This window comes from Lagopus leucura, unplaced genomic scaffold, assembly GCF_019238085.1.
Source record: "Lagopus leucura isolate 7727_CA_CO unplaced genomic scaffold, USGS_WTPT01 Super-Scaffold_73, whole genome shotgun sequence".
Lineage (NCBI taxonomy): Eukaryota > Metazoa > Chordata > Aves > Galliformes > Phasianidae > Lagopus > Lagopus leucura.
Genome location: NW_024962252.1, coordinates 44,806,321 through 44,833,380, shown reverse-complemented (window position 1 = coordinate 44,833,380; position 27,060 = coordinate 44,806,321). Strand labels below are relative to the sequence as shown.

The 27,060-nt window shown below is 39.9% G+C and overlaps 1 protein-coding gene across 1 annotated transcript; it reads left to right on the top strand.

Moving 5' to 3' along the window:
• Positions 1–1,325: 1,325 nt before the first annotated feature.
• SOGA3 (SOGA family member 3) lies at positions 1,326–26,555 on the top strand. The gene is made up of 6 exons (XM_042893038.1): positions 1,326–1,380; positions 1,661–1,885; positions 5,308–5,466; positions 23,226–23,297; positions 23,904–25,079; positions 26,445–26,555. Exons 1-6 carry the CDS (start codon positions 1,333–1,335, stop codon positions 26,553–26,555), a joined length of 1,791 nt encoding a protein of 596 aa, XP_042748972.1. The 5' UTR covers positions 1,326–1,332.
• The last annotated feature ends 505 nt before the right edge of the window (positions 26,556–27,060 follow it).

Here is a 27,060-nt window from a genome sequence, read left to right as displayed (position 1 = left end):
GCCCTGGCAGAACTCCTGCTAAGGCCAAAGAACAGTGAGCTGCCACTATCACCTGCAGCTGTTTGTGAAGCAGCCTGGCCCACTGACAGGTGCCCGAAGGCAGGCAGAGGGATGTAGCAGCAATCTGAGCTGGTACTACAATAGGCAGTGAAGAAGAGCATGAGGAAATGGGGGGTGTGTGGATTCAAATACAGCTGTGGTATGGCAGCACGTATAGGAATAGGTTTGGCTCAGAGGAGGAAAACAGCAATTGGTGAAAGAGGAGAGGGAACAGTTCTCAGTCTCAGCCCTTTGGAGCCCCTCGGACCCAAGTTGTGGCTTTCGGCCTCGGTCATCGCTGCGCCCGCGGGGCCGACTGGCAACACGCCGGGCGAGGCGAGCTGGTTGCTGGGCAGCTTCTGCTCGCCTTCACCGCGCCCCCACTAGCCCGATCGTCTTCTCCGCTTCTCTTCCCCAGCCGGCAGCGCCAAAGACGACTAGAGGGATGGCCACCTTCCGCCGATAGCCGTCGCCATGAGCCAACCGCCCGCAGGGGGCGCCGCCGCCGAGCCTCGCCTCCATCCCGAGGGCAGCAGCGGCAGGAAGCAGCAGCGAGCCTCCTCCCCGGCCAGAGCCCGCGACGCCGCCGCGCGGCCGCCGCCCCCCGCAGCCGCCGCCGCCGCCTCCCGCGCCCCGCCCGCCGCCGCCTCCGCCCTGAAGACCGGGACCGCGCGGCCGCCGCCGGGCCAGTCCACCAGGGCCCCCCGCGGTCGCGCCGCCGAGAAACAGCCGCGGAGTGCGGCCTCGCCGGGAGCTGTCCATCCCGGCGCCGGTGCTGAAGCGCCGCTCGCTGCCGGCGGGAGGGCCGCGGCCGAAGAGCCCGCCGAGGAGGCGCCCCCTGCGGGAAGCGGCGCGGGGGAGCGCGAGGGGGCGGTGGCGCCGCCGCCCAGGCAGTGGCGGGGGAAAGCGGGGCGGGCTCCGCCGAAGGGCGCGGGGGAGGCGGCCCCCGCGCCTCCATCTTCCGCGGTCGCGGGGAAGGGCCGCGGGGCGGCGGGCGGCGGCGGGTACTGGAAGGAGGGATGCCTGCAGAGTGAGCTCATCCAGTTCCACCTCAGGAAGGGGCTGGCGGCGGCCGCTCAGATGCAAACCAAGGGCAACAACCACAGCGCCGGTGCTGTTGCTGCCGCCGCCGCCGCCTCCGCGGCCGCCGCCTCGGCCGAGCCTCCCTCGGCAGCCCCCGCCTCCTCGCCCTCTGCCATGGCGGCGGCCGGGGCCGAGGGGCTGCGGCAGGGCGAGGCGGGCTGCAGGAACGGCACACCCGAGGGTTCACTGAGCCCGCAGCCGCAGGACGAGATGCAAGAGGAAATGGAGAAGCTGCGGGAGGAGAACGAGAGCCTCAAGGTGAGGGGACGCGGTGGGGAGCCGGAGATGGGGCTGGGGGAGCCGGGAGGGGTTCCCTGCCGCCCGGGAGGCTTTTGGGGCGGAGGGAAAATGGCCTCGGCGCGGCGTGCGCGGGCAGCACCGCTTCCTTCTCTTGTTGCGGTGTTTTTAATAAGCTAGGCGGATCCCTGTGGGGAGAAGGCCGTCTCCGACCTCCCTCTGGGTGCCTTCCCCTACCCTTGCTGACCTCTGTTTCTGACCCACCTGTTGGTGTCCCCACCCCTTCTCGGCCTGGTGTCAGAACGAGATAGATGAGCTGAGGACTGAGATGGATGAGATGAGGGACAGCTTCTTCGAGGAGGACGCTTGTCAGCTTCAAGAAATGCGCCACGAGCTGGAGAGAGCCAACAAGAACTGCCGGATCCTCCAGTACCGGCTGCGCAAGGCCGAGCGCAAGAGGCTCCGCTATGCACAGACTGGTGAGATCGATGGTGAGCTGCTGCGCAGCATGGAGCAGGACCTCAAGGTACGGGCGTGAGCGGCCTTGGTGAGACAGAGCACTGGAGGTAGAGGCACGTGTTGCTCTTCAGGCCTCGTGACTCTCATGTTATCATCCATTCTGTCGTACACTGTGCCGCACGTAGGGTTGCAGCTTAACTAGTAATGGGAGATCTCCAGCAAGCAGCTCTGTGGTGAGGCTCCACAGGCAGACTGTTTGCAGTTTTAGTCCAGTTGTGTTTTGTGAAGTTACTGTGCAAAAAGTGACTTAAATCCCAGTTGGAGTCTGGAGGTTTGGGTCTTTTATGTTGAACACAGGCCATATTCTCCCACTCCACAATTAAACCAACCTCACTGATGAACAGCCCCACTGACTTTTACGAGATCAGTGTTCTCTTTGGTGAAGATCACAAAGGGCTGTTAAACTGAATGCTTGCAGTTGCAACCTCAAAATCCTGATTCTGCTGGCGTCAGTGGACCTTCAGCAAAGTCAGGATTTTCCACATCCATGAGAAACAGTAGACACAGCCCATCAAATTTCCATGTCTAATCACCTATATTTAGTCCATGACATTTGAATGAACCACAGCCCATTGCTGAGAAATTTCAGCATTTGTTTAAATACTAATGTTAGTCAATAATATAATCTCTGTTCTAGATTGCTCCAATTAGAGGAACTTGTGCTAGTTGGAAGCTGTTTAATTTTTGCATCCACGCTCTAGATTTTGTTAAGGCTGTTCCCAAGTCAACACTTCAGAACATTTGTCAATTGAAGGATCTCCCAGCCATTTCTCAAGGAACCGCAAATCTCTGTGTAGCAAACTGAAATTCACAGACCATCCTCCTCCCAAGTACTAGCTAGCCATTTTGGATTCTGTGGACTGCAGCTGGAAATGCTAATTTAATACATGACGTGAATAGACAATTGCTAAACTTCTGATAAGTGTGATGGATTGAGAGTCTGTTGTTCCCAGTCCCGTTATTCAGACTTGGATCATCTTTTCTGAAAAATTTCCGGCTTATCATTCTTATTAAAACATAGACACCAGACCAGGACACATTCCAGTAATTTTCTTACTAATGCCATTTAAAATGATAATTTCCTTTTTGGTGTTTATTGATATTCCTTTTCTGTGCGTATCCAAAAGCTACATTTGCTGTTTTGGCCGCAACAATTCTGTACCTAGCTGTCACGTGGCTCTGGACAAACTGGTGTCTTCCTGGTCAGGAACAAAACTGGTGGAAATGCTTTTCTTTTGTTTGTTTGCTTTTTATGCCTCTTTCTCCGGGGTCAAGTGAGAATTCTGATCAAAGCAAAAGACATTTTGCATGGTCAAAATTGTGTTTAGGGGAATGGCTGAGACACTTTGGTAAGCAGAATATGAATCTTCCCTTACAGATTGAATGGGTGATCCCAGCTTCCTGTGCTGGCTAAAGAAACAAAGAGTAGGTTCAATACTACTTTGTATACACGGGGAAAGCAGCGGCTGGGAGGGAAATTGACCCTGTAGTTTGGTGCTTACCTGCGGTTGCAGGAGATCCAAAGGCCACAGTTTAATCTGAACAAAGGGCTCTTTTCAATTAAGACTTCTCCCATGTCTTTCCTAATGATTACACAACTGACTGCTTAGAAAAGAATGATATTTTCACTAAGCTTTCCCTCAGGTCGTGGTTGTATTCTACTTTGGGTAGGGATGGCTGTCAAATGCCATATATCTGCCAAACTGAAATCCTGGTTCTGGATACCCATGCTTGTAACTCATGCACCATTCTTTGTAGTCTTTCCGAGTTTGCTTCTGAAGAATTTCTATCTAAAATAACATTCTCCATTTTACAAGTATATTACATTAGGGGACTTAGTTCTTCAGAGGTATAGTCTTTCATATAGCTGTATTAAAATGTATCTTGCATAAGTGAATTCAAATTTCCAGGTGATCTAGAATGTCTTTATTATCTACCTGCTTTAACTGCCACTCCACCAAATTTTGTGGCATAAAATCACTTTTAGTAATGATTGTGTAGTATTTGCTGATACGAATTATAGCTGCAGACTGTGGTAGGATGCTGTTAAGAATGTCCCCAGTGATTTTCTGTTTACTTTGGTCAACCAGATGAACAGCTTAATAGTTACTGTTGGAAAAAGGCATCAGGGTGCAGCCTTATGGTGTGATTCTCAGCTCATCCTGCAGTCTCTTTGGACTCTGCTTATCATTGAAATTCCTCTCCATTCTCTCCTAACGTTGGGCATTATGTGTCTTTGAGTATGTGTGCAGTGGGGGAGGTTACTGAGTGGTCTTGAGCTACACTGCAGTGTTGTATCAGTAATGCACTCACAGTTTCTTGTCGAGGGAGGCTGACTCACTGGCTGCTGCTGTATTCTGATAGATCGGATTCTTCTAGACTGCTTGCTTGCAATTTTTTTTCCCAGTCTTTTAGTATGTCAAAAAGAGTTCTTCGACATGTAAGCAGTGAAAGCCCTCTGAGCTTCCCTAAGTAATGCTAAAAAGGATTAATTTTACTTTCTCATGTTCTAAAAAAAAAAAAAAAAAAAATCATCAAATTAGCCTGTTCAAATTATAAGTCTAAATCATCACCACAGCAGTGATTAGTGTATATTTAAATATTTTAATGTGTGGTTGTAGTTGCTACTGGTTTCACAAAATATAATGCAAATGGCTTAAATAGCAAAATTTTTATTGTCTTACACAAAGAAAGGGAATTAGATCTTGTTGCATTCCTTCTAACTCTGTTCCTGTGAAAATACAATTAAAAAAGAAAATGTCAAACCCCCCTAAATCAGTTTCTGTTCATCTTAATTTAAAAATATCACACATAATTTAAATAAGTATGAGGTCAGTAAAAATGTTTGTTCATGCTTTACTCCTTAAATTAACCAGTAGCAAATGAACTAAATGGCATATATTTTGATTAGCTATCCATGAAGGGTAGAGAAATTAGAAGAGTCAGAAAATAAAGTTTTTCCCATTTCTGACCCTTTACAATGCTCAGGTACAGTAGGCCTAGAGAAATTGTGCTGTGTTTTTAACCTGGGACTTCCACATGTCAAGTATTTAAGGGACATATCCTTTACTGCATTGAAAAGAATAAGCTGGCAGTGGCTGAGAGAAAGCATGCTGCACTGTCTCCAGGAATAATGAAGATATTATTTCATTGCTGATTTAACAGAACCTAAGAAAGTGTTGGCTTCCAGTGCTTTCCAGTAAATTCCATAGAAACAATATTCAATTTTTTTGTAGGGCTGTCTTGAATTTTGAATAATTTGTAATTCTATGTGTATATGTAATTGTCTACCTGTTTCTTTACATATCACTTCAATAAAAGCATCCAGAATTAACTTGTAAATTGCTGCTTAGACACTAAGCACTTCAGCAGTGATTCTCTTGTAATTGTGGTTTTTTTCCCTTTCTTTTGAAATATCTCTACATTTAGGTTGCAAAAGATGTATCAGTGAGACTTCATCATGAGTTAGAGAATGTAGAAGAAAAGCGTACTGTAACAGAAGATGAAAATGAAAAATTAAGACAGCAGCTTATAGAAGTTGAAACTGCAAAACAGGCACTGCAGAATGAACTGGAAAAAATGAAAGAGGTTGGTATTGCTATTTATTTCTATGTAAAATATTTGAAGTTCTCAAATTCTTATTCCTGACTATTTTTCTTCCAACAGCTTGTTTGAAGAGCATGAAGTATGACAGATAAAGTTGAAAGTAGCAAAGAGTGCTGAAATACATCTAGGTGACTGAGAAGTTAAGAGAAAATGAAAAGATTCAGTTGTTTCTAGGAGAAATATAAAGGAGATAGTGGCTTAGCTTTTCCTGTACTAGAAATGAAAGGTAGAACTGGTAGTAACGGAGTTCAGAAGCCTTGAGACCTTGTGCTTATGTTGGAATATGTACAGAAAGAATTCCTCATGTTTTTATGAAGAACAGTATTTTTCCTTTGCTAACTGCTGTTAGGGACTAGCAGGCACACTGAGACAAGGCAACTCAGGCATGTTCTTCTGGAGTATTGGAGAGTGGAGGACTCTACCTAGACTTTCAGTCTTAGCATAATTTAATATTGTATCTAAGTCATCTTCAAAATTACTCAGTTTGTTATTATGCAAATGTAACTTGCAATCCCATTAAGTAAGCAGAAAATTGTTTTAAAACATAATAGCCTGGACACAGATATAGTAAAGCAATTACAAGAGAATATGTTGACTAAGAGTGAATTCTTAGAATAGATTTTAGGAACAACTCTCATGTTCAGTGTTTAAAATTCAACGCATGACAATGATTTTCACATTCAGTAATACTCCCTAGCAGAAATGCCAATGTCTACTTTGTTCTTATATCAAATGGAAAGGATGTATTTCAGTTCTTAAAAAGCCAGGAGATTTTCAGTTGTATTCTTGTGAGCATCTAAGGTTTGGAGGATATTCCAGCCAAGTGTATATTTTCCATCAGTTACAGTACTTTAAAGAGTTGCAAATGCTTACTCTAAGTGTGGTAGCATTAAAAATATGCGTATGTTTTTTTTTACAGGAACTGAATTTCAAACATGTTAGTAGAGAATAAACAGGTGTGTTTTCACCATCTTCTGCTGTTTTCTAGATAACTGTAGATTTTAAAAGGGCACGGTGACATCTGAGCCTTATTTGGCTTCCTTGTCCTATGACTGAGATTTTCTGTCTTCGCTTTGGCCTCTGCCTTCAAATACCACTAAGTTTTTGAGACCATCTTCTTTATGTGAGCATGATCTTCCTGTAATTATGCTTACAACTTTTTGTTAAGCTTGACTTTTCTCCAAGTTTTCAGTTTTTCTTGTCTCAAAATCTACTTTCTTGTAGCTTTCCTCCTACCCTGTAATTGATTGTAACAAAGGTATTTTCTTTTTGTTTTCTTTTTTCTTTTGCTTTGCTTCTTCTTATGACCATAAGAAATCTGGATTACAGTAAAGTGTAGTTGCAGTTTAATATTTTGCTTTTTTTGGAAGCTATGTACCTGCAGGAAATTAACCCAATAAATAGTCTGCTTCATCTCTGCCACCAGTGGTTTCTTTCTCCTTGTCCTGGCTCTTCCCTACAGCCCACTAGGCGGAACTGTGGTTCTGCTGTTGTCATAGAATGATCGAATCGTAGAATGGCTTGGAAGGAACCTCAAGGATCATCAGGTTCCAACCCCTTTGTCACAGGCAGGGTTGCTCATATTCCTCTTCTTTCTATAGCTTAGGTTTCTATTGTTATTGATATCAATGGAAAGATATTTGATACACCAGCAAGACAGAAAAAAAATTGTGTTTAAGCCAGCAGCTCTTCTGCATGATTCTGTTTTCCTGAAGCAGGAACACATAAATGATTCCCTTTGACAAAGAAAGGGAGCACTGAGCCAGAATGGAAAAATGCATTATGATTCTACCTATCAGAGTAGAGGTGGAGTGGATAAAGGTTCAGAAATGTGTCCTTATACGGAGCTGGGAAGAATGGCCATCACCAATCATTATGTGTTCTAGCACAATTAGGCAGGAGTTTTCATTTTTGCATTTCACAGAGATTGTTGTGTGTCAGTTAGTAGGAGGAGGCTATTTCTCTGTCTAGGACTTTTAGCATAGGATAGGGGATGCTGGAAGGTGGTTGTGGTGATAAAAGTTGAAGAAAAGCGAGTTTGAAGCAAAGCCAAATTGTCATGCACTTTGCAAACTTAGAAAACCAATGAAACAATGCTGGTGAAGGATACTAATGCTTACAAATTTGAAATTTAGAATCTGTGAAGAAACTATGAAATTGTTAACGTGAAACAACCATGAAAAAACCCAAAGCAATCTAAAGTGAATTAGAATTTTTTCTGTGAAAAATACTTTTTCTTATTCATCATTGAATGGAGGCTTCAGATGACAATGTAATTGTCAGATAGTTACAGTGTTAATCTTCTATTTGCTCCTGAGTTGTTTCCCCTGGTTTCGTGGTTTTACAACCCTTTCTCATGTGGGTTCACCCATTACAACCAATGGAACTTCCTGCTCAAGTAATTTCTGCTTAACATAAATAGGAATGAAGAGTCGACCTTTTGTCTGGATTCTACAATTAATTGAGCTTTGAATTAATGACAGACTTAATCTCCAAAGTCAATGAACTTTCTTTATTTTACAGCACTGTAGCAGTGCTTAGAGTATGTATAACTGAATTCTGTGCTTTTTTATTATCAAGCATAGTGCAAAAACACCTGATTTTATGCGCTGGCTGGTAAAATATCCCCTTCTTAAAATTTATTTATTTATATTTGCCATGGGAATTTTTTTCTCCTATGATGAAAAAATGTGAGATAGCAGAGAATGTTTAAGACTTGTTAAAATGCTGGAAGCAGAAGCAGCATTTTTTATCTGGTAGTCTCTAGAGCATGATGAGAGCCAAAGTTTTCTCTGTATAGACTCAATATTGTTTTAATAAGTGTGTCATTGCAAACATGTATGAAAGATAAATGCTAGCAGATATGTTTGTTTAGAGACAAAGTTATATTTATTTGCTGAACATTTGAGTAAATGTAGACTTGTATTTGTCCATTAGTCCGAAGATATATCTGCAATATTTGCAAAATGTTTATTGTTTTGAAGCTTTTAATAAAGATACATTGCATTGTATGACAAATGGAAATAGTTGTTGATGACAGAAGCTTGCAAATATCCAAGGTGTTGGAAGGTGTTTCAGCAAACTATTTTTATGTTGGTACTTCTGACTTGGAGTCCTCCAATCTGCAGCTATTTCATTCAGTACTGTTATTCTTGCATATATAATTTTTGAGATATAAGAATTTGCTAATGACTTGCATTCCTTTACTTATTCCTTAATTTGTTTTTAGTTCTTACACTTATTTTAGATATGCATTAAGCAAAGGTAGTATTCAAACTGGAAACAATATTTCTTCTGACAAAATTTTACCAATTCAAAATATGGATAGCATTTGTTGAAGCCTAATTAACTCTTGTAGAGCTTTTCTTGAATAAATATGGGGGAAAGAATCATTCCTTTGCTGCAGCTATGTAGGAAATGCCCAGTTAACCATGCTTTAGACTGTATGTGGTGAGATAAATAAAATAGGTGGAGCGTATGACAGATTTACTGGGCCCTGGGCTTTACAAATCCTCATTGCAATGCAGAAATGCAATGTTTCTCAGATATATATGTCTTTATGAATAGATATAGATAGCTCTGCTATTGCTCTAAATGGGGCAGATGCAAGATAGTTCATTTCTTCAGCAAGATTACTGTGATGTTGGCAAGCTGGCACTTTCTTCTTGTAAGCTTAGGTTATTAGCTCAGAGAGCTTCATGGTTTGAGCCAGAGACTTCTTGTGCCTATTCAATTCATAATGTAGGCAGAAGAGTTTGTCTTTCTGCATGTGTCTGTGTTTTCTTGGAGTGCAGCCTGCCTGTCAGTCAGACTGTTCTGTACTTTGTGTGAAAATGGAAGAAGGCAACATGATCTAGGAAGCTCAGCACAGGACTTACAAGGAGAAATCTGAATTCTATCTCTGATATTGACACTAGCGTGCTGTGGGACTGCAGGAAAGTAATTATGCATTTCTGCTTACTCTTGTGAAGTTTGTTTGCTCTGTTTATGTAATCTGTGTGCACAACTTAGATCTCCATATATATATGAGTGCTCTCAGATCTCTGAGCAGAAATCAAGAGAATAACTAGAGATTTCACAAGAAAATCAACCAACAAAACACCAGAAAACCACACATGCACACAGAAACAATATTGAGGTCTTTGAAAAGAACTGGCAAGGGATAATCTTGTCCCAGTATCAGCCTCTATGTCTCTGATAAAAATCTCTTTCAAAGTCAACACATCGCACAAATCATGTGGCTTCTTATAGCTGTCTGAAAAAGGCTTCATCTATTTCCTCTTATTTACCAGATGTTCTGCAGAAGATGCCCAAAATAGTGTTACCCATACTTCTCTGTCCTCCGATTCTTACCCGTAGCTCACAACTTGCCCATCACTGATAACAAGGCTATGCATAATACATTTGAACTTTACATAGAGCAGAACCCTACTTCCTCACCTTCAGAGATTTGTGGCTGCACTCTGGGTGTGTGAGGTATCTTGTTATGTCTCCCATGTGATCCCAGCAAGGTCATATTTGAACATGAATTTCTAGCTTGTGTTTGTTTCCTATGCCATGTGCATATATGTTACTGGAGATAGACACTTGGTTGTATTGTTTTGACAGGGAAAGTTTGAGTTTCCTCTGTCATGCTGTCCTCTAATAACTTCCTACTTGTACCCCATGCTTCTGTTTCTGCCTTATCCTCATCTGAAACAGCTAGTAAGGGAGGGAGTAGGGATGAGGTAAAGAGCAAGAGATGAGATGCCAGGATGCCTGTTAATGTAGCTGATCAGTTTCATAAGGTCAGTATGAGAAACTGGGACTCTTTGAAGAGTTGCAGTAATTTACTTACTTTTGGCATCATATTGCAGTAGGGTGGGATTTAATAATTTTAATAAGCCCTGGCCTGTCGGAGGACCTGACTGTATCAATGACTGCACTTGGACTAGGAATACCTTTAGGCAAAATGCTTTTGTGATATGGAATCTGTTGCTTTGTGAAAACTCAGGTTGCTTTGGTGAAAGAACAACAGTGTGATGACAAGACTTCATTTTAAAAAGATTAGAAACTGTCTGTGTTAGCATAGGAAAAGGCAAAAAGAATTCCCCTGTCTCCAAGCCCAGCTCAGTGATTCTCTAAGCTCCACATCCTGCAGACATGGAACCTCCATTTACTTCAGAATTGTCTTTGTGAAATCCTTTTGCATTTGGTATCTTGCCTAAATATTTTGTTCCTTTAAAAGCAGTACTCAGCAGGGATGATATTCGTAATCTATGAATTTGTGATTCTGACTTCATTGCTCAGAGCATGCTGTGATCAACTTCACTGATTCCACAGTGAGCATAAGAAGATGTTACTTAAGTTTAGAATATGTGGAAAAAAATAATGGAGAAATGAATTGATTTATGTTATAAAATCTGTTTTAATAGTTCTCTGAAAATATCATGTCATAAGGAGGAAAAAATGATATACACTTGCAAATCAGTTTGCGCTTAAACCTCACAAAATTACATTTTAATTATGCATTAGCCATCAGCAATTCATGAGCTGTTTGCTTCGAAGAGAGTTTATCAAAACTGAAAATAATGGCCTGGTGGTCAATCATAGTAAGCTCCAAAACACATATAAAATACAGTGAGAGGTTTCAAAAGAGTGAAGTTCCAAAGATATCTTACTGCAAAGAAACATGCCTGGAAAGGATTTTTTTTGAGGAGTCCTTGGAGCTGATGTGGTAATTCATGAATTCTTATTAAATTGTTATAAAACTTGCAAGGACATGCAAAAGGAATGAGTGATTTGCTTTTTAATGGGCAACTAATACTAAAAGTAACTAGTGACAAAGAGTATATCTGGCTTAAGTTTAAAACAGAAGAGAATTCAGTCACAGAATGAAGTTTATTTTGAGCATCTCTTTTTGAATCTGTAAACATACTACTATTGCTTTGGCTTGATGGAGGCAAGGGGGTTCCTTCCTTTTGATGGGATGCTACTTTGTTTGCCTTTTCCTGTGATGGATACAAGCAGCCTAAGATAAGCAAATGTGCCTGTCAAGGTTATTATTGATGAAGTCTCCAGGTGAAACCAGAATCCCTTTGTATTGAACTAAATACAATAAAAGAAAGGGGAAATGTCTCTTTCAGACAAAGCTAATCAGAACAGGAATGCAGAATAGTAGATCACAGAGAATCCAAGCATTAGAGAACAGATAGGAATCTCTATGTCCTGGTCCCGTTTCAACACCTGAGACCATTTTATTGCTTGGGTCATGCTTCTCAAAGATGTTTTTGCTGTAGACTTGCTTGCATTATACAACAACTATATGGGTAAAATGAATTGTGCTGAGGAATGGGTTCACACCCTGACATGTGGTTGCCAGTTGTACCCCTTGGATGATTTTGGTGTGGATCAGCTACCACTGCTTCAGAGTTTGTTCATGATTTGGAGTCTAGCCTGGGGCAGAGCTCATTCTTGATTGACAGTTTGGATGCAGTCATGCTTGTTTGTAGGAAGCTGTATTCCTACAGCTTACAAGTTTAGCTGTATTGTCATTTTTAGCTGAAAATAGTTCAACTGTGGACTGTCAGTCAGCATCAGACCCTTAGAACCATTCCTGACTATTTCATTTACTGGTGTAAAAACTAGGCAAAGGGAAACATAGAACATCAAATCCAATCCAAGGCTATCATGTGAATTCATTACAGCTGAGATTTACTGGAAAGGGGCAATCACCAGCAGCTACAGTGCCAACAGAACTGGTATGCCAGTTGTCTAAGCAAGTAATGAGCAATGTAGGAATGTGAGTCAGGTTGATGAATGGTAACTGGTTACCAGAGAATATGGTTTCTGAGTGTGAACTCACAGGTGGACAGGCTGGAAAATGCTCATCTCTGTTACTTCAGAACTTAGCATATGATTTTCTTGAGATCTAAATTAGAGAGAAGGTCACCTATCTCATTACCTACGTAGGCAGTGTTGCTAATGACTTCAGTAACATCCTCCAAGTGCCACAACACATTAATAAATGGAGGAAAGTTTGGGAAAACCATTGTCACTTGGTTTCCATACAGCCATTTGTAATCTTGTGTTGGTGCTACTTATAATTTTGAATTTATGTAGTTTTTAGGAAAAGACATTAAGTTTCATACAACACAGTAATGGAGCAGCATTACAAAAGACAAGTTTTTAGTTTTGCATTTCCTTGTTTCAGTATTTTTTATTTTTTTTATTTTTTTACTTAAGTGGACATTCAGGTATCAAAGGTATAAGTTAAACATAGAGGTACCAACTTGTTTGCTCAATTGAAAGAAAAAGATACCAGGTAATTTAAAAGTCTGAGTGTAAAAAGCAAAACAAAACAAAAAAACCCAGCATTATCTGATATTTCAATAGCTATCATGCCACCTTTCATGCTTGTATCCATAGTTGTAGCAAAGGCAGCAAATAATCCACGTTGATTCTTTCACTGTTATCTTGCTTATTTTTTAAGTAATAGATTATGCTTTTTAAATTCCAACTGTAATTTTATTTTTGCTTATTTTTTCATTTATTGACAGGTCCCTGGATACAAGGTGTTTTTTTTTTTTTTTTTTGTCAGATGCTATGTAGGATTTTCTTAGTTTCTTAAAGAAAGAAATTGGAATATAGGCCAAATTCAACCTCTTCGCACTATAACAGGAACAGAAAGGGGAATATAGGATTCTCTAGATAGATTTGGAGAAACTCAGATGACTTTGCAAAATTGCTTACTATCTTTTGGAATATAGACATTTTCTGAGTGCTGAATGAGAAGTTGAGATATGTGCTGTAATATAGAATGAATATAAACCAAACGTCGTAATCTTACTGGAAGTCCTACTAAGGCTTTGATGAATAAGAATAATAAATGATTTCTGCCCTTTATACCACCGTGTTCAGTCTTCTGCTTAAGTGCATCAATCCCTTCAAGAAACACCTCTGTTTTCAATGTGCTGAAAAAGGTCAAAGCTGAGCTTGTTTCAGACTGAGGGAAAAATTACTATGGCTGTTTTTGTTCAGTGCGTGTGCATTTGTTTTCTCTTAGTCTTATCTTGAACTCTTTAGCAAATCCACATGAAATAATTTTAGAGTTTATTTTTATGTTAGCAATAGTACGTCTACAGTTAAAAACAAACAAAAAGCAAGAAACCTGGGCATTCTGTCATCAAATAGATTTGTTAGTTAGTCTGCACATAGACAATGCATCTTTCAAGTATCTGTGTTCCTGATGGCTCTTTTGTAGAGCTTCATGGCCCCATATTTTTGTCCCAGTGTTAAGAGAGTAAGAAGACTGAATCTAGCACCATGGAAGTAAGCATTGCTCTTGTTTTGGCTGAACTCAGCTGCCAGCATGAGAAATAATAACCTTGTCATGTCATAATACAGATGGTTGTGGTGAAGCATGTCGTGGGCCCTCAGGGGGTGATGTCAGTGTAGTTTCCAGTATAAAAACAGGTGAAAGGGATTGGCAAGACCTCAAATGAGAAAACAGACTACAGAGCCGTATGCAATAAAACTCACAGAAATTGCTGCATTTACTGTTCAATATACTACCCATTATTTTTTCATAGAAGATTAGGTTCATTAAACTGGGCTTTCTCCTCATAAATATGTGTTGGCTCTGAACAGTGACTGCATTGTCTTCCAAGTGTTCTTCAGTAACTCACAGAACAATCTTGGTCCCTCTCTTCCAGTATTCTTGTCTTTAATTCCTTGAAGATACTCAAAACCCTCCAAGGTGTGGCACAAGGAAGCCTCCTTTAATTGACTCTACTCTGACCAAGAGGATTGGGTTAGATGTCCAGCAGTTGCTTTGAGCCTTAACTATTTTTTTATTCTTTGATATTTTTCTTTTCTGTAATTATCAATAACAAGAAGAATCTAATTTCTCATTTTGCTGGTGAGCACACAGGCATAGGAAAGGTAATGTTCTGGGAGAAAAAAAATTGTTTCCAGATTGTGTTTTTTTTTTGTTTTTTTTTTTTTTTTTTTTAAATCAGGGAGGCTTTGGAGTCTGTGAAACTGTTTTCTTAGGCAAAACATGGCCAGTGAACAGGAGATCAGACCCAGGTATGTATTGGGCATTTTCCATGCTGCACTGATAGTGTTTAGTGCAACTAGTGTTCTATGCAGCATAGCTCTGTTTGTGAGCAGAGTGCAGAATGGATGTCTTGAGCCACCTTCTTCTAAACTCTTATATTTGAATATGTTTATAGTTATATTCTGTGGTGGGTGCATATTAAATAGAGATGAGTCTATGGACAGAGAGAATATTCAGTTATAGGGTGTGCTGAGTGCTGGGATCAACCAAACACTGAGGAATTGATGCTAGACAGGAAGAAGAAAACCTGGCTTCTGGTATTTACTCATTTACTGCTTTATTTGTAACATCAAAAAAAATGCAGCCTACTGGCTTGATGACATTACATGGTTATGAATTCTGAAGAGTGCATTTACTATTCTGAAGTAAAGGGCAGTGGATTCACCTTTTAGATGTGCAGATAAATTTTCCTGAAGTGTTTGTTTCTGCTGAGGTGTTTTGACATATTGTGTGATTTTATTTATTTTTTTTCCCATTGTTAGTATAAATAATAGCACACTGAGATATGTGGATATCAATTTTGTTTTGCTCTGTGTGATCCTAGATGTATGATTGTGTTAATTGAATTTGATTTTCTCAGCAAATCAAGTTAGAATAATAACTAAGCTCTTTGCTTAGGTCACAGTTGAGTACTTGCACTTAGAATGTATTTCCCAGGCATCTGTTCCATCAGTGTTGTGTGTAATGAGAGGTTTCTGCATCTCTGTAAAGCATGACTGATGATGACATCAAAGTGGCCTAATTACTGAGAGTGTTTTATAATACAGGCTTGGCTAAATTATTTTAATTTTTACAGATGCTTGCAATTTAGATCTTTGATTAAGTGACTCATTAGAAGCACCAGTAACAGTACCCCAGAAAGAGTTCTGAACTGGAGCATTGCCTTGATGATATACAGACATAGATACACTTCAAAGGTTCATTTTTCTTATGGCGTGCTATTCTGAGTAGTGTTGCCCAGTTCCCAGACTTTGGTAAAGTTTCAAAGTTTCATTCCTACTAGTGTGTTAAACTGAAGAGTCCAGCATCAGTGCTTCATTTATTGTGCCTGGTTTTGTGTTTTTGTTTTTTTTTTTGTATTTTTTAATCTGCATGCTTAGGGTTGTCATCATTTAGCCATTTAAAAATGAATATGTTCATCTAAGTCAGGAAGTTGTCCTTCCTCAAAGGGGAAAGATGGGCAGTACTTGGAAGTGGTTCATTTCACTACCTGTGAAGGTGGATTGACTGTGGAGAATCAGTCATTTCTAGAGACTGCAGAGGGAACCTTAGTTTTGATATCTACACTGTAGAGCTAAATTAAGCTGTTTGGTTACTGCAGTGGTTTCAGCACTACCACACCACTCTCTCTGAAAAGTACAGGAGGATATAACATGATGGAAAAAAAATCATGGGTTAAGATAAAGACAAGAGAGATCACCCACCAGTAACCATCACCAGCACAGTATTTTGTCTCTTCCAGGCCTTCATGGTCTCCTTCTTCTCCTGGTGCATTGTGGACTCCTCTCCAGGGCTGCAGCTCCAGCCTGAGGTTGTTCCTGCAGTGGCTCTCCGTGGGCTGTGCCTCCTTCAGGCCTCATCTGCTGCTGTACTGTGAGCTCCTTCAAGGCTGCACACGGAGATCTGTTCCATGTGCTGCCCGTGGGCTGCAGGGGAGGGGCAACCTACTCCACCATAAGCCTTTCCTGGGCTGCTTCAACCTAGAGCAGCTCTTACCCTTCTGCACTGGCCTTGTTGCCAGCAGGGCTGTTTCTCTCACATTTCTCACTCCTCTCCCCAAGCTGCTATTGTGCAGCAGTTTTTCCATTTCTTCAGTCTGCTCTCCCACATGGACAACCAGCGCTACTCATGGCAGTAGTGGGTCCCTTTTGGATCAGCTAGAGCTGGCTCTGATCTGATATGGGGTAGTGGTGGGCTCTGCTCACCAGGCTACTCCTGCAGCCCCCTGCTACAAAAACCTTACTTTGTAAGTCTAATACAGTCAAAAAATTACATTAGTACATAATTTCAACTGATTATCCTTTAAAACAGATGCTGTTTCACTTCACCTAGTTTTACATGAGGGATAGTTCTTTTCACTGTTCATAATTTCTCCAACCTTGACTCTGTCTGCAGATTTTATCCATGATTTAATTTTTTCCAGGCAGCAGTGAAAAATTAGCTAGGATGAAGAATTGATTCCTCTGAGACTCCATAAGGAGTCACTGCTGTGTTGTTAATTTGCAGGTGATCCAGTGGTTCAGTGATTCATTTATGATAAATGAAGAACGGTCAGATGTTTGCTCATGAAGGCTAGTTAAAAAATGCATCCGAGTGATCAATATTTATAATGAGCTGAAGATAGTCAAATTTCATTTCAGAATGAAATTTTCAGTCACTGCAAAGGGAAATATTAAACGAGAGTGTTAAGGCAACTGCAGATATAAAGATTTCAGGTGAGCCTAAGATCCACGGCCCTTCCTCTTGCAAGGAATTAGCATCTTCCTTAAAAAGCTGAGCAGGTTTCACCTAGGAGGAAGTGGCATAGGGGCCAGTCACAGGTCTTCTGAGCCTTTTGTAGTGAATGGAGTTCCTGGATTCCTGCTTCAGCCAGTATTGCTATATTCTGCTACCTTTGCATGGTAGAAATAGTGAGAAAAGCACTGTGTGCATCCTTATGAGCATAAGGCATGGGATAAAGTGAGAAAGGTGGGCATGGGGATGTCTAAACTGCTAAAATATCTTCCAGTTTAGCTTCCAGCTCCTTGCATTTTTCCTAAGTTAATTCATCTCAAACTTTTGCATCCTCTCAAATGACTCTAAAATTTGATTGTTGTGTGAGATGTTCCTGTACCACAAATGCTGTCTGGGGTGCATAGTCTTGAAGGGTGACCTACAGAGCCCTTTTTCCTGTTGAGTGCATACAAACCTAAAGTTTCTTGATAACCCTTCCATGTGAATCCAATAAAAGCTGTCTGTGCATATAACACAGCTCTTCTGTTTGAAATAAGTTTGAGTGCAATTGTGCAAACACGACTAGCTTAACTTTGCAGAACTGATTTCTGTTTACTCCTCCAGTGATCAGTGTGAGGGTGCACACTGTACGTGTAGAATCATTCCTTTTTTCCGTCTTATTACTTACCATTTTCACAGTAGCCTTTTTGTCGAGAGATAATAACTAGCCTTTGGTTGATATACATGAATTTTTGTAACTAAGGCCATGAACCTTATCAGGTTGTTGGCACTTTTGTGTTCTTATGATTTGTAATTTTCTCTAAGGCATTCTTCTGATAAGACTGAAAAAATCTACTTGTGATAATAGGTGTGAGAAAGAAAACTCTATTTAACTTAAGTAAAATCTGTAATATATTTAATTGGTAGCTGTTGTGTCCATGAGTGTGGTTTATGATAATTGCTGTTGTTGTATGGTAAAGTTTTGAACTGTGTTGACATACTCTCTGTCATAGTAACAATCCAAGATAATGACTGGGGCTGTACTAGGTGCTGTGCAAACCCTAACAAAAAGACTGACTCTTTTTCCCAGAAAACACAAATAACTGAGCTCACAGATAAATTGCAACTTAGACAAGTCCTGAATGATAGGCTTAACTGGCATCACTGTGCAGCAAGGTACTTTATTCCAGTGTTTTCACTCCAAAGTATTTGTGGTGTTCTGAGATTTGTTCTTGCATTTCAGTATTAGAGAGATGTGTGTAAGCTGCCTTTGATTTCTGCATCTATAAAGAGGCCCAGTTTGCTCAAATGGCAGAGGACAGCTTCCTCTTCAGAGAACTTGCTTTCACTACTTTCATATGTACTGGTAGATGAAGCGTGCAGTCACAGAAAGTGAAGTGTCAGATTTTGCTGGCTATTTGATCTGATTATATAAAGAGCTTTTAAAAGGCAGCTTTCATCTTTTTACCTGACTGTACTTGCAAAGTTCTCATTATTTGCTTCGTCGGTTTGTTTTTCAAAATATAAGGGCTTTCTCTAGATAAAGATGTATATTTTTCCCTCTTATTTTTTTTTCTTAAAACTGACAAATGGATAACAGCAAAGGATCTGAAAGTGATATCTGTAGTAATTCATAAATAAATGCAAATAAAAAAATACAAATATGGCAGGGTGGCTACTCTTTTCTAAAATATGAAGACATTCAAAGACTAAGAATTGTTATTCTCTCTGTGATTGCCTTCATTTCATATTGTTCTTCAGCAATGTTTTCAGTTATGCCAGTTTTAATATGAAGGGAGTGTTTCTAGTGTGGGTAGGGATATGGTTAGACCTACAGTTTTGTTTGGTTCTTGAACTTGGGTGCCATGCTTCTTTGCATTTCCCTTATCCTCTGCATTTTCTTGCAGCTCTTGGAAACAAGTCAAATGCTGGAATACTTGTGGTAACAGCTCTTCAAGAAGAGTGGAAAGAGAAAAGCGTTTGTGTAGTTCTATGTGCTAATGACAAAGCCAGTGCCTGGAGTTTGTTGCAGGCAAACAACCACCAAAGTGGCTGATAGTTTAAGGAGTCTGTATCTGAAAAAGATTGGTAGATTTACAGAGTAAGGGGGACATTTTAAATGCAGAGATTGTTTTGAGGAGAAAGTGTATTTCAGTTTACCACCATGGAGAGTATCCATCTAGTGTTAACTATATGTGTAATACACTGAATTAGAGTCAGTGGCAGTAAACTGAAAAATCTGTCTTGTGTCTGCTTTGATCCAGATCCACAGTCTAACTGACTATATGTGACTGAAGAGAAAGAACAGAGAAAGTCTGAGGATGAATTTCTATTTCCTGATAATGATCACTCTGTGCCAAACAGAGGCAAGTTGTGGAGTCCCAAAGTATTCAGTGACTTTTAAAGACTGTAAAGATGGCATTGGTTTTGCTCTGATTTTTGAAAGCTCTGTAGATCTGTCGCAGTGTTTAAGAGGTAGCTAACTACAATGTCTGCAGTACAACCATGGTGGGTTGCACCTGTAGAGATTCAGAAACTGCACACCCTTTGCCTTGGCCTGGTCTGTGAGCAGGGATAGGGGCTGGCAGGGGAACCTTGTGCACTCATAAGTTCCCTTATATTTTTGACAATTCCTCTTGTGTTTGCTTACATTGTTTTTTAGATCATTTACCCTCAGACTTGAAATAATCAATCCAGAAGTCTTGAAAAACTATGGTATATTCTATTCAGCTTCTTTATTAATTGCAGAGAGATTTCCTGTAGTACAAGGAAAAGTAGTGAGAAAGTAGTGAGAAATTAGTTCATTTTAAAGCTTTGATATTCAGTGCAGCATCATTTTGTCATTTCATTCAGCTGTGGTTTTTATAAAGTAGACTTTTTGTCTTTTTTTTTTGTCTTTTTGTACTCTGAAGCACTCAGCATCGTAGGTGGTTGCAAATGCACATTTGGGTTGCATTTTAAGGCTGGCAAGAGAAGGATTTTGCCATCTGGTCTTGAGAAGTGCTTAGCATTTCGAACAAGACGTTGGATAAAGTCCAGTGAAGGTCACTGGAGAATTGATGCTCCTGAAAATCACAACAGGATTGCCCCTGTCTTGTGATCAGGTGTGCATATAGTGCAAACATTGTCTATGGCCTTATCTATACTGTGGAAATTTCTCAGCATTGTCAGAACATTAATGTAACCTCATGTGTGCTCAAACCAGTGAATGCCAGGAGTCAGGTCAGACTCGGTTGTACTTCCTAGACATTCAGAGGTAAGCAGAGCTTATACAGCACAATAATACATACCCCAGCTGCTGGTCCTATTGTTCTAGCACTTTTGGAATATTTCATTATTACTTGAGCAGTTTAGCAAAATCTCCATTGCAGAAACACTATGATGTGCATTTTTTGCTGCTGCTTCTTTTTTTTTCCTGAAGATGGATGACTTGGTTTAAGATTATTACAACCATATAGCTCTCTAGAAAGCGTTGCAGATTAGATAGTGCAAATGCAGTCGTTTTGTTTTAATTTAAGAATCATACTCATTAAACAGACTGAACTGAATGTAACAGAGGGTAATTTAAATTATACACTTTCAAAACAATTCTAGAATTTGATGGGCAGACTTTTTTTGCTGTACTTAGGAAACAACAAGGCAGCCTTCAGTGGTGTTGCAGTATTCCTTGCTGTACACTGTGACATGGAAAAAGGAGAATTATCCAAACAAGTGGAGAAATATATTAAAAGACGATTAAATATGAAGCTTTTTGAACAGACAACATTTGTACATGAGGTTGGCTAAAATGGCCTTGTGTAACATTATTTAGTATATCAAAATAAGCAGTGTGCAGTTTCAGTAGTATCCAGTGGGAAAATGGGAACATTCACTTGCAAGAGTCTGGACTGCTGATTTTGGTTTTGCAGTATGATTATTTGAATACTTTTTTTTTTTTCTGTTTTGTTTTGAAGTATTTTTTTAATGATTGGGAATAAATTGTTTAACATATTGACAACTGAATTGGAAGACAGCGGTAGTACAGGACTTGAGAGGAATGGAAAAAAGAGTAGTTTTTACTACAGTTTAGTAACAGTTTACTATTACTGAAGTTAAAAATTTATTATGCTGACAACAAAAGAAGAAAAGGACTTTAAAATAAAAAACATTGAGAGAAAGGGGAAAAACAAGTGTTTTAGTTCTGTGTCAAACTCAGAAAAATAATTTTTGCTCTCTGAACTTTCTTTTTTTTAATGGTTTTGTCATTGAAAACTTTTTCATACATCTCATATCCTAAAATGTTGTAGGGTACACAAGAAGTTGTGTCCCGACATTTTAGAAGCTCATTTTGTTTGAAGAGATGCTGGGCTTGGTGGGAAGGAATTTAGGTAATCAAACATATATAGTTTAATTATCCTCTAATTACTTTATTAGTGGATGGCACTGGCAAGAACTTGGTTCCAGAAAAGTTTGCAGTAATAACTGACTTGAAAATGAGCTTTTTATAGTGGAATGATTAATTGTGACATATAGCAGGAATCTGCACTAAAAAAACTTTCCACATGCACATACCAATTCTGCAGTAGGGTAATTAATGGGTGACCCTGGAGAAGAATAATTTTGTTTGTAGACTTAATCCCTGTATTGTTGGCTTTATTTTAAAAGAAAGAATCAATTTAACTATTTTTTGTGACTTTCCTGGATTCTTCTGGAATCCTCTCATAGGTATCCAGCTGAGATTCTAATAATCTTTGGTTTTATTGTTTTATCTATTGAGAGCACCGCGTATTTTCAAGAGACATAAAAGTGTCAATTCTGGTTCTTGGTGGCTATACCTGTGAATTCTGATTCTGAATCTGAGGTTATTTTTATTCTGGTACAACTCTGTAGTGAATTTGATCAAGAAGCCTCATCTCTTATGGTTTCTTAGATCTATGTGCCAATCACTTCTGTGGTATCAAGTTTTCCTTTGGTGGGAGCAGTCCTTGGGGCGTAGTAGTTGTATTGAGGCTGATCTGCAGAAGAAGGAGAACAATTGGTAGCAGCAGCATTACAGTATACTTGCCCATTGTGCTTTGTTCCTTGAGGATTGTGAACAGATTTTAATTCCCACTAGGTGGAACTGCATGACTTTTGGATATACTACTGGATTTTCCCTGGCTGGCACAGGGAAATGCATGTTTCTCAGTATTCAGTGGCACAAAGGTTGCTCATCCCAGAGAATAGTCTCAGAGGGAGGTAGTTATATCACTGCCTGCTGCAAGAGCTACGTTTCACCTGGGAAGCATAAAACCTGGGAACAGCTGCAAGTAGGTTGTTATGTATTCACATTTTCTCACTCACTTTCCTCTTCCCTGCTGTTTTCTTGATGATCTAAATTGTGTGTTGACAGTGGGATTGCTGCAGTTGTTTTCCACTACTGCCACTTGCCCGCTAATGACCTTTTCATTGTTAGCAGTTACAAGATTTCTTTCCTAGTAACTTTTGAACTCAGTGTATCCTGCTCTAAAATCAGGAATTTCTGTTCACCATTTTTTTCATCTTGGCTCCATAAAAAGTAGCTCACTTGTATGGTGTGGATAGGTTTGTTTGTCTTGTGCTTGTCGCAAGTAAATCTGCTTTGCCCTTTCACTAGGAATCTGTAGTCCAAGCAACTTAAAATAGGTATTGAATATGTTTGGAGAACAGAACAAATCAAGTGACCAGATGTATGCATCTTTCTGCCTGCTTTGTCTGCAGTTTATGCCTAGGAGAGCTGTAGCAGCAGTCCACTGCAAGCTTGAGGCCTGTGGGTGGGATGCAGAGAAAGATGTCCTTGTCCTCAGGTTAGCTGGAGGAAGTCGCTGGCAATGCTTTGTGTGGCTTACCTATGGCACTGGTTTTACTGCTTGCCTCAGTTTTCCATTTTTTTTGGGTTACCGTTGGATATATTTCCTTTCTTACCTCTCATGTGATGATAAGGGTGCTCTAAGCATTTATTATGTGTTTGTTTCAAAATGTGTTGAATAAAAAATGTTGGAGACTGATTAAACCAATACTTCACTAAAGCAGTGCTTCTGCTGTGTCGTTTCTAGGCAGCAGTGTCTCTCCTCTCTATTTGACATCACAGGAGCTGCAAGAGGCTACTACCTTTGTATTTGCATTTGTTTCACTATGTTTAAACAGAATGACTAAATTATGTAGCTCTTCAGTGAAATATGCAGTTCCTCTCACTTTGTTCTTGTTTCAGCAGTCATTGAAAAGAAGAGGGAGCAAAGACCTACAAAAATCGGAGAAAAAGTCACAGCAAACACCAACAGAGGTATGTTGAATCAACAGTAATCTGGATCATTATGTGGAGATTTTAGCGACACTCTGGAAATATGGTTTTCAGATTTACACTTGTTTGCTCTGATTTTTGTTTTTCTACGTGCTGCGAAATGGAGACTTCTTTCCCCGAATCATGTAGTGAGAAGACATGATGTCAAGATCTACCTAAATGAACTATTTGTGCTACAATAAAAACCCACCAGTTTTCATTTACTCCAAATATTTTAGGCAAAATGAGTAAATGGAGCACCAGTGAAATAAGATTATAGGCCCTTTGTGTACAGATTCCAAGATTTTTTAACACTGATATCTACTACAGTGTTGCAAGTTATTTTTACAAGATACCCTCAAAAGGCCTTTTTTGAGGGATGCACAGGGTTTAATGGCGAGTAAAATAGTCTTTCTCTTTTCAAATTTTAATATTTATTTCCCCTTATTTGTTTTACTGATTAATGAACAAATGGTCACAGGAAAGTCTTTGTGTATTTAAAGCCACATATCTTTAATTGTTGATCTTGTAATTTAAGACCATCCACTGGAGGTCTCCTGTTTTACATCAACTTTCTTCAAATTCTTCGCTTTCCTTTTTTTTTCTAAGGAGGACAATGAAGACTTGAAATGCCAGCTGCAGTTTGTCAAAGAAGAAGCAGCTTTGATGAGGAAGAAAATGGCTAAGATTGATAAGGAGAAGGACAGATTTGAACACGAGCTGCAAAAATATAGATCATTTTATGGTGATTTAGACAGCCCTTTGCCAAAAGGTGAAGCAGGCGGTCCACCTACCACAAGGGAAGCTGAACTCAAGCTTCGGTTGAGACTTGTGGAAGAGGAAGCTAACATTCTTGGGAGAAAAATAGTGGAGCTAGAAGTAGAAAATAGAGGATTAAAAGCAGAGCTAGATGACTTAAGAGGAGATGATTTCTCAGGGGCCACCAATCCACTCCTGGGAGAACAGAGTGAATCCTTGTCAGAATTAAGACAGCATTTGCAGCTAGTAGAAGATGAGACAGAATTGCTGAGGAGAAATGTAGCTGACTTGGAAGAACAAAACAAGCGCATAACAGCTGAGCTGAACAAATACAAGTACAAGTCCGGAGCCCACGAGAGCTCTAGGCACCACGATAATGCCAAGACTGAAGCACTGCAGGAGGAGCTAAAAGCTGCACGAATGCAGATCAATGAGCTGAGTGGCAAAGTCATGCAACTCCAGTATGAGAATAGAGTGCTTATGTCCAACATGCAACGCTATGATTTAGCCTCTCATCTTGGGATCCGTGGCAGCCCCAGAGACAGTGATGCAGAAAGTGATGCAGGAAAAAAGGAGAGCGATGATGATTCCCGTCCCCCTCACCGCAAAAGGGAAGGGCCCATCGGTGGGGAAAGTGACTCAGAAGAGGTGAGAAATATTCGGTGCCTGACACCCACGAGATCTTTTTATCCAACACCATCTGGGTGGCAGAAAAGCTTCACTGACAGGCAGCAGATGAAGGACATTCGCTGTGAAGCTGAGCGACTGGGCAAGACAATAGATCGCTTGATTTCCGACACAAGCACCATCATAACAGAGGCAAGAATTTATGTAGCTAATGGAGACCTGTTTGGACTGATGGATGAGGAAGACGATGGCAGCAGGATACGCGAGCATGAGCTTCTTTACAGGATCAATGCGCAGATGAAGGCGTTCAGGAAAGAACTCCAGACTTTCATCGACAGACTCGAAGTTCCGAAGTCTTCGGATGATCGGAGTGCGGACGAACCTTTGTCAGTGAGTCAGGTAGACTTTTACTTATTATGGCCTACAGGTAAAAAACCTTGGCCAAAAGAATTAAGACTAAAATTTGATGTATGGCACCTTAAAATTCTTAAACTAGAATGTGGACAAAAATTTCTATTAAATTATTTTTAAATCCTTATTTGGCTATATGCAAATTTGTCCTACCATGGGACCTATTTGTAAATGGTGAACAAATGGTCTCTATGAAAGTGAAAGAATTATAGTCTAGATACAAGTCTTGTAGGAGCTGGAAGACTTTCCTCCTTCTGGCTTTGCAACTGTAGTTGCCAGAGTTAATGGCAATCAAGCTGCAGTGATTACCAGTAAAGACAATGCAGATAGCATTTTTAGCACGTTAATGAATGTGGTTTTTTTCATAGTCATTGGGTTCTTGTTAAATGAATAAAAAAAAATCTTATTAATTTTAAACTTAGAAAATATTCAATTTCCAAAATTACAAAGAATATAATGAACCACAGGAAAAAAAAAATAAACCATGAAAAATCTACATGGACTGCGTGGTGATGAATACTGGTACTATTGGAATTGCTGTAACTGGTTGTATCTTTCACTGAAAGGTTATGGGTCACTGCTTATACGCAATGGTGACTAGCATCTTTTCTGCAGTTCTTTTTTATTCTTCTCTTATCCCCTAAGGAAAGAGCCAACAAGCATCCTGCATGTGACGTGCAGAGTTGTCCCAGAGAGGTTTTGGGGAGCAAATTCCTTGCTGACTCAAGATCTTCTGCCATGAAAAATGAAAATTACCTCCCATTATCTTATTATGCAATCCTATAGTTGGCAAATGGTGTTATTGGTCACGGTATTATCCTGAAGTTTTAGTAAGTCTCTTGCTGTGTTAATTTACGTGTGCTGTCCTGCTAGTTTGCAATTTTAAATTAGTTGCCAGGTGAAGCTGAAAGCTATTATTTCTTGTCCCTATGCTGACTAATTAGTCTTTTGTTTTCTTGTATCAGAAAGTCACAGACGCAGTGAGTTTAAAGTTAATCAATTACTATACATGTACTGCATGAAATCAAACAGAAAAGACATTTGGCATGCTCACTTTCTGATCTAGCAATAGTTCTGAGCTTGTTAGAGTTCCCATTAACTCAGAGGCAGAGCACTGCATGAGTTCATACAAATTTAAAGCAATCCAATTGGTATTTTCTCTAAACAAATAACATCAGTAGTTAAATTGGCGTTTCAGGGCTTAACCATGCAGAACTCCTACTGAAGTCAATGGGAGATGGGCACTTGGTCCCTCTACAAGCATAATCTGAATCACTACTTATTTTTTTAAAACTTTGGACTTGGTATTCCATTAATTGACTGTTCTCTTTGTCTTTGTATTTACTTTCCCAGATGTTCCAGCCTATCATTTTACTTATTCTCATCCTTGTATTATTTTCATCCCTTTCATACACAACAATATTTAAACTTGTCTTCCTTTTTACACTGTTTTTTGTACTGTAACCCATTCATCTTTTACTGTTCATTGTAGTGTTATTTTCAGTTTGTTTATTTTGTCCACCCTCCAAGATAAGACGTGCAAGAGACATAATTTCTGTAATATCCACTGCTGTAAAAACACTGAAGACTACTTGTTTGCCAAAACCGAAACAGACACCTAAAAATGCGAAAGAAAAAAAAAATCATCCAGTTGAATAGGAAACCTGCTCACCATAGTGTTCCAGGTAAGCAAACAGAATATTTTTCACTTTCTCTGCTTTTTATCATTTTTGAATGAAATATTTCTGAGTGGCTGGAACCAATGTAATATTCATTAATTTGCACCAAATCAGAAGAAAAACGGAAACATGAGGAGTGGGTATGAGGAGTCTGTGCTTTTCCTCTTCCCACTCCCAGAAAAATAACTTCCATTCTAGCCAATGAAAAGTAAAACCATATGTATTCTGTAACTGTATTTCACAGTTCATATATATTTTCTATGGTTTTGATATCAGCACTGTGTTATGTA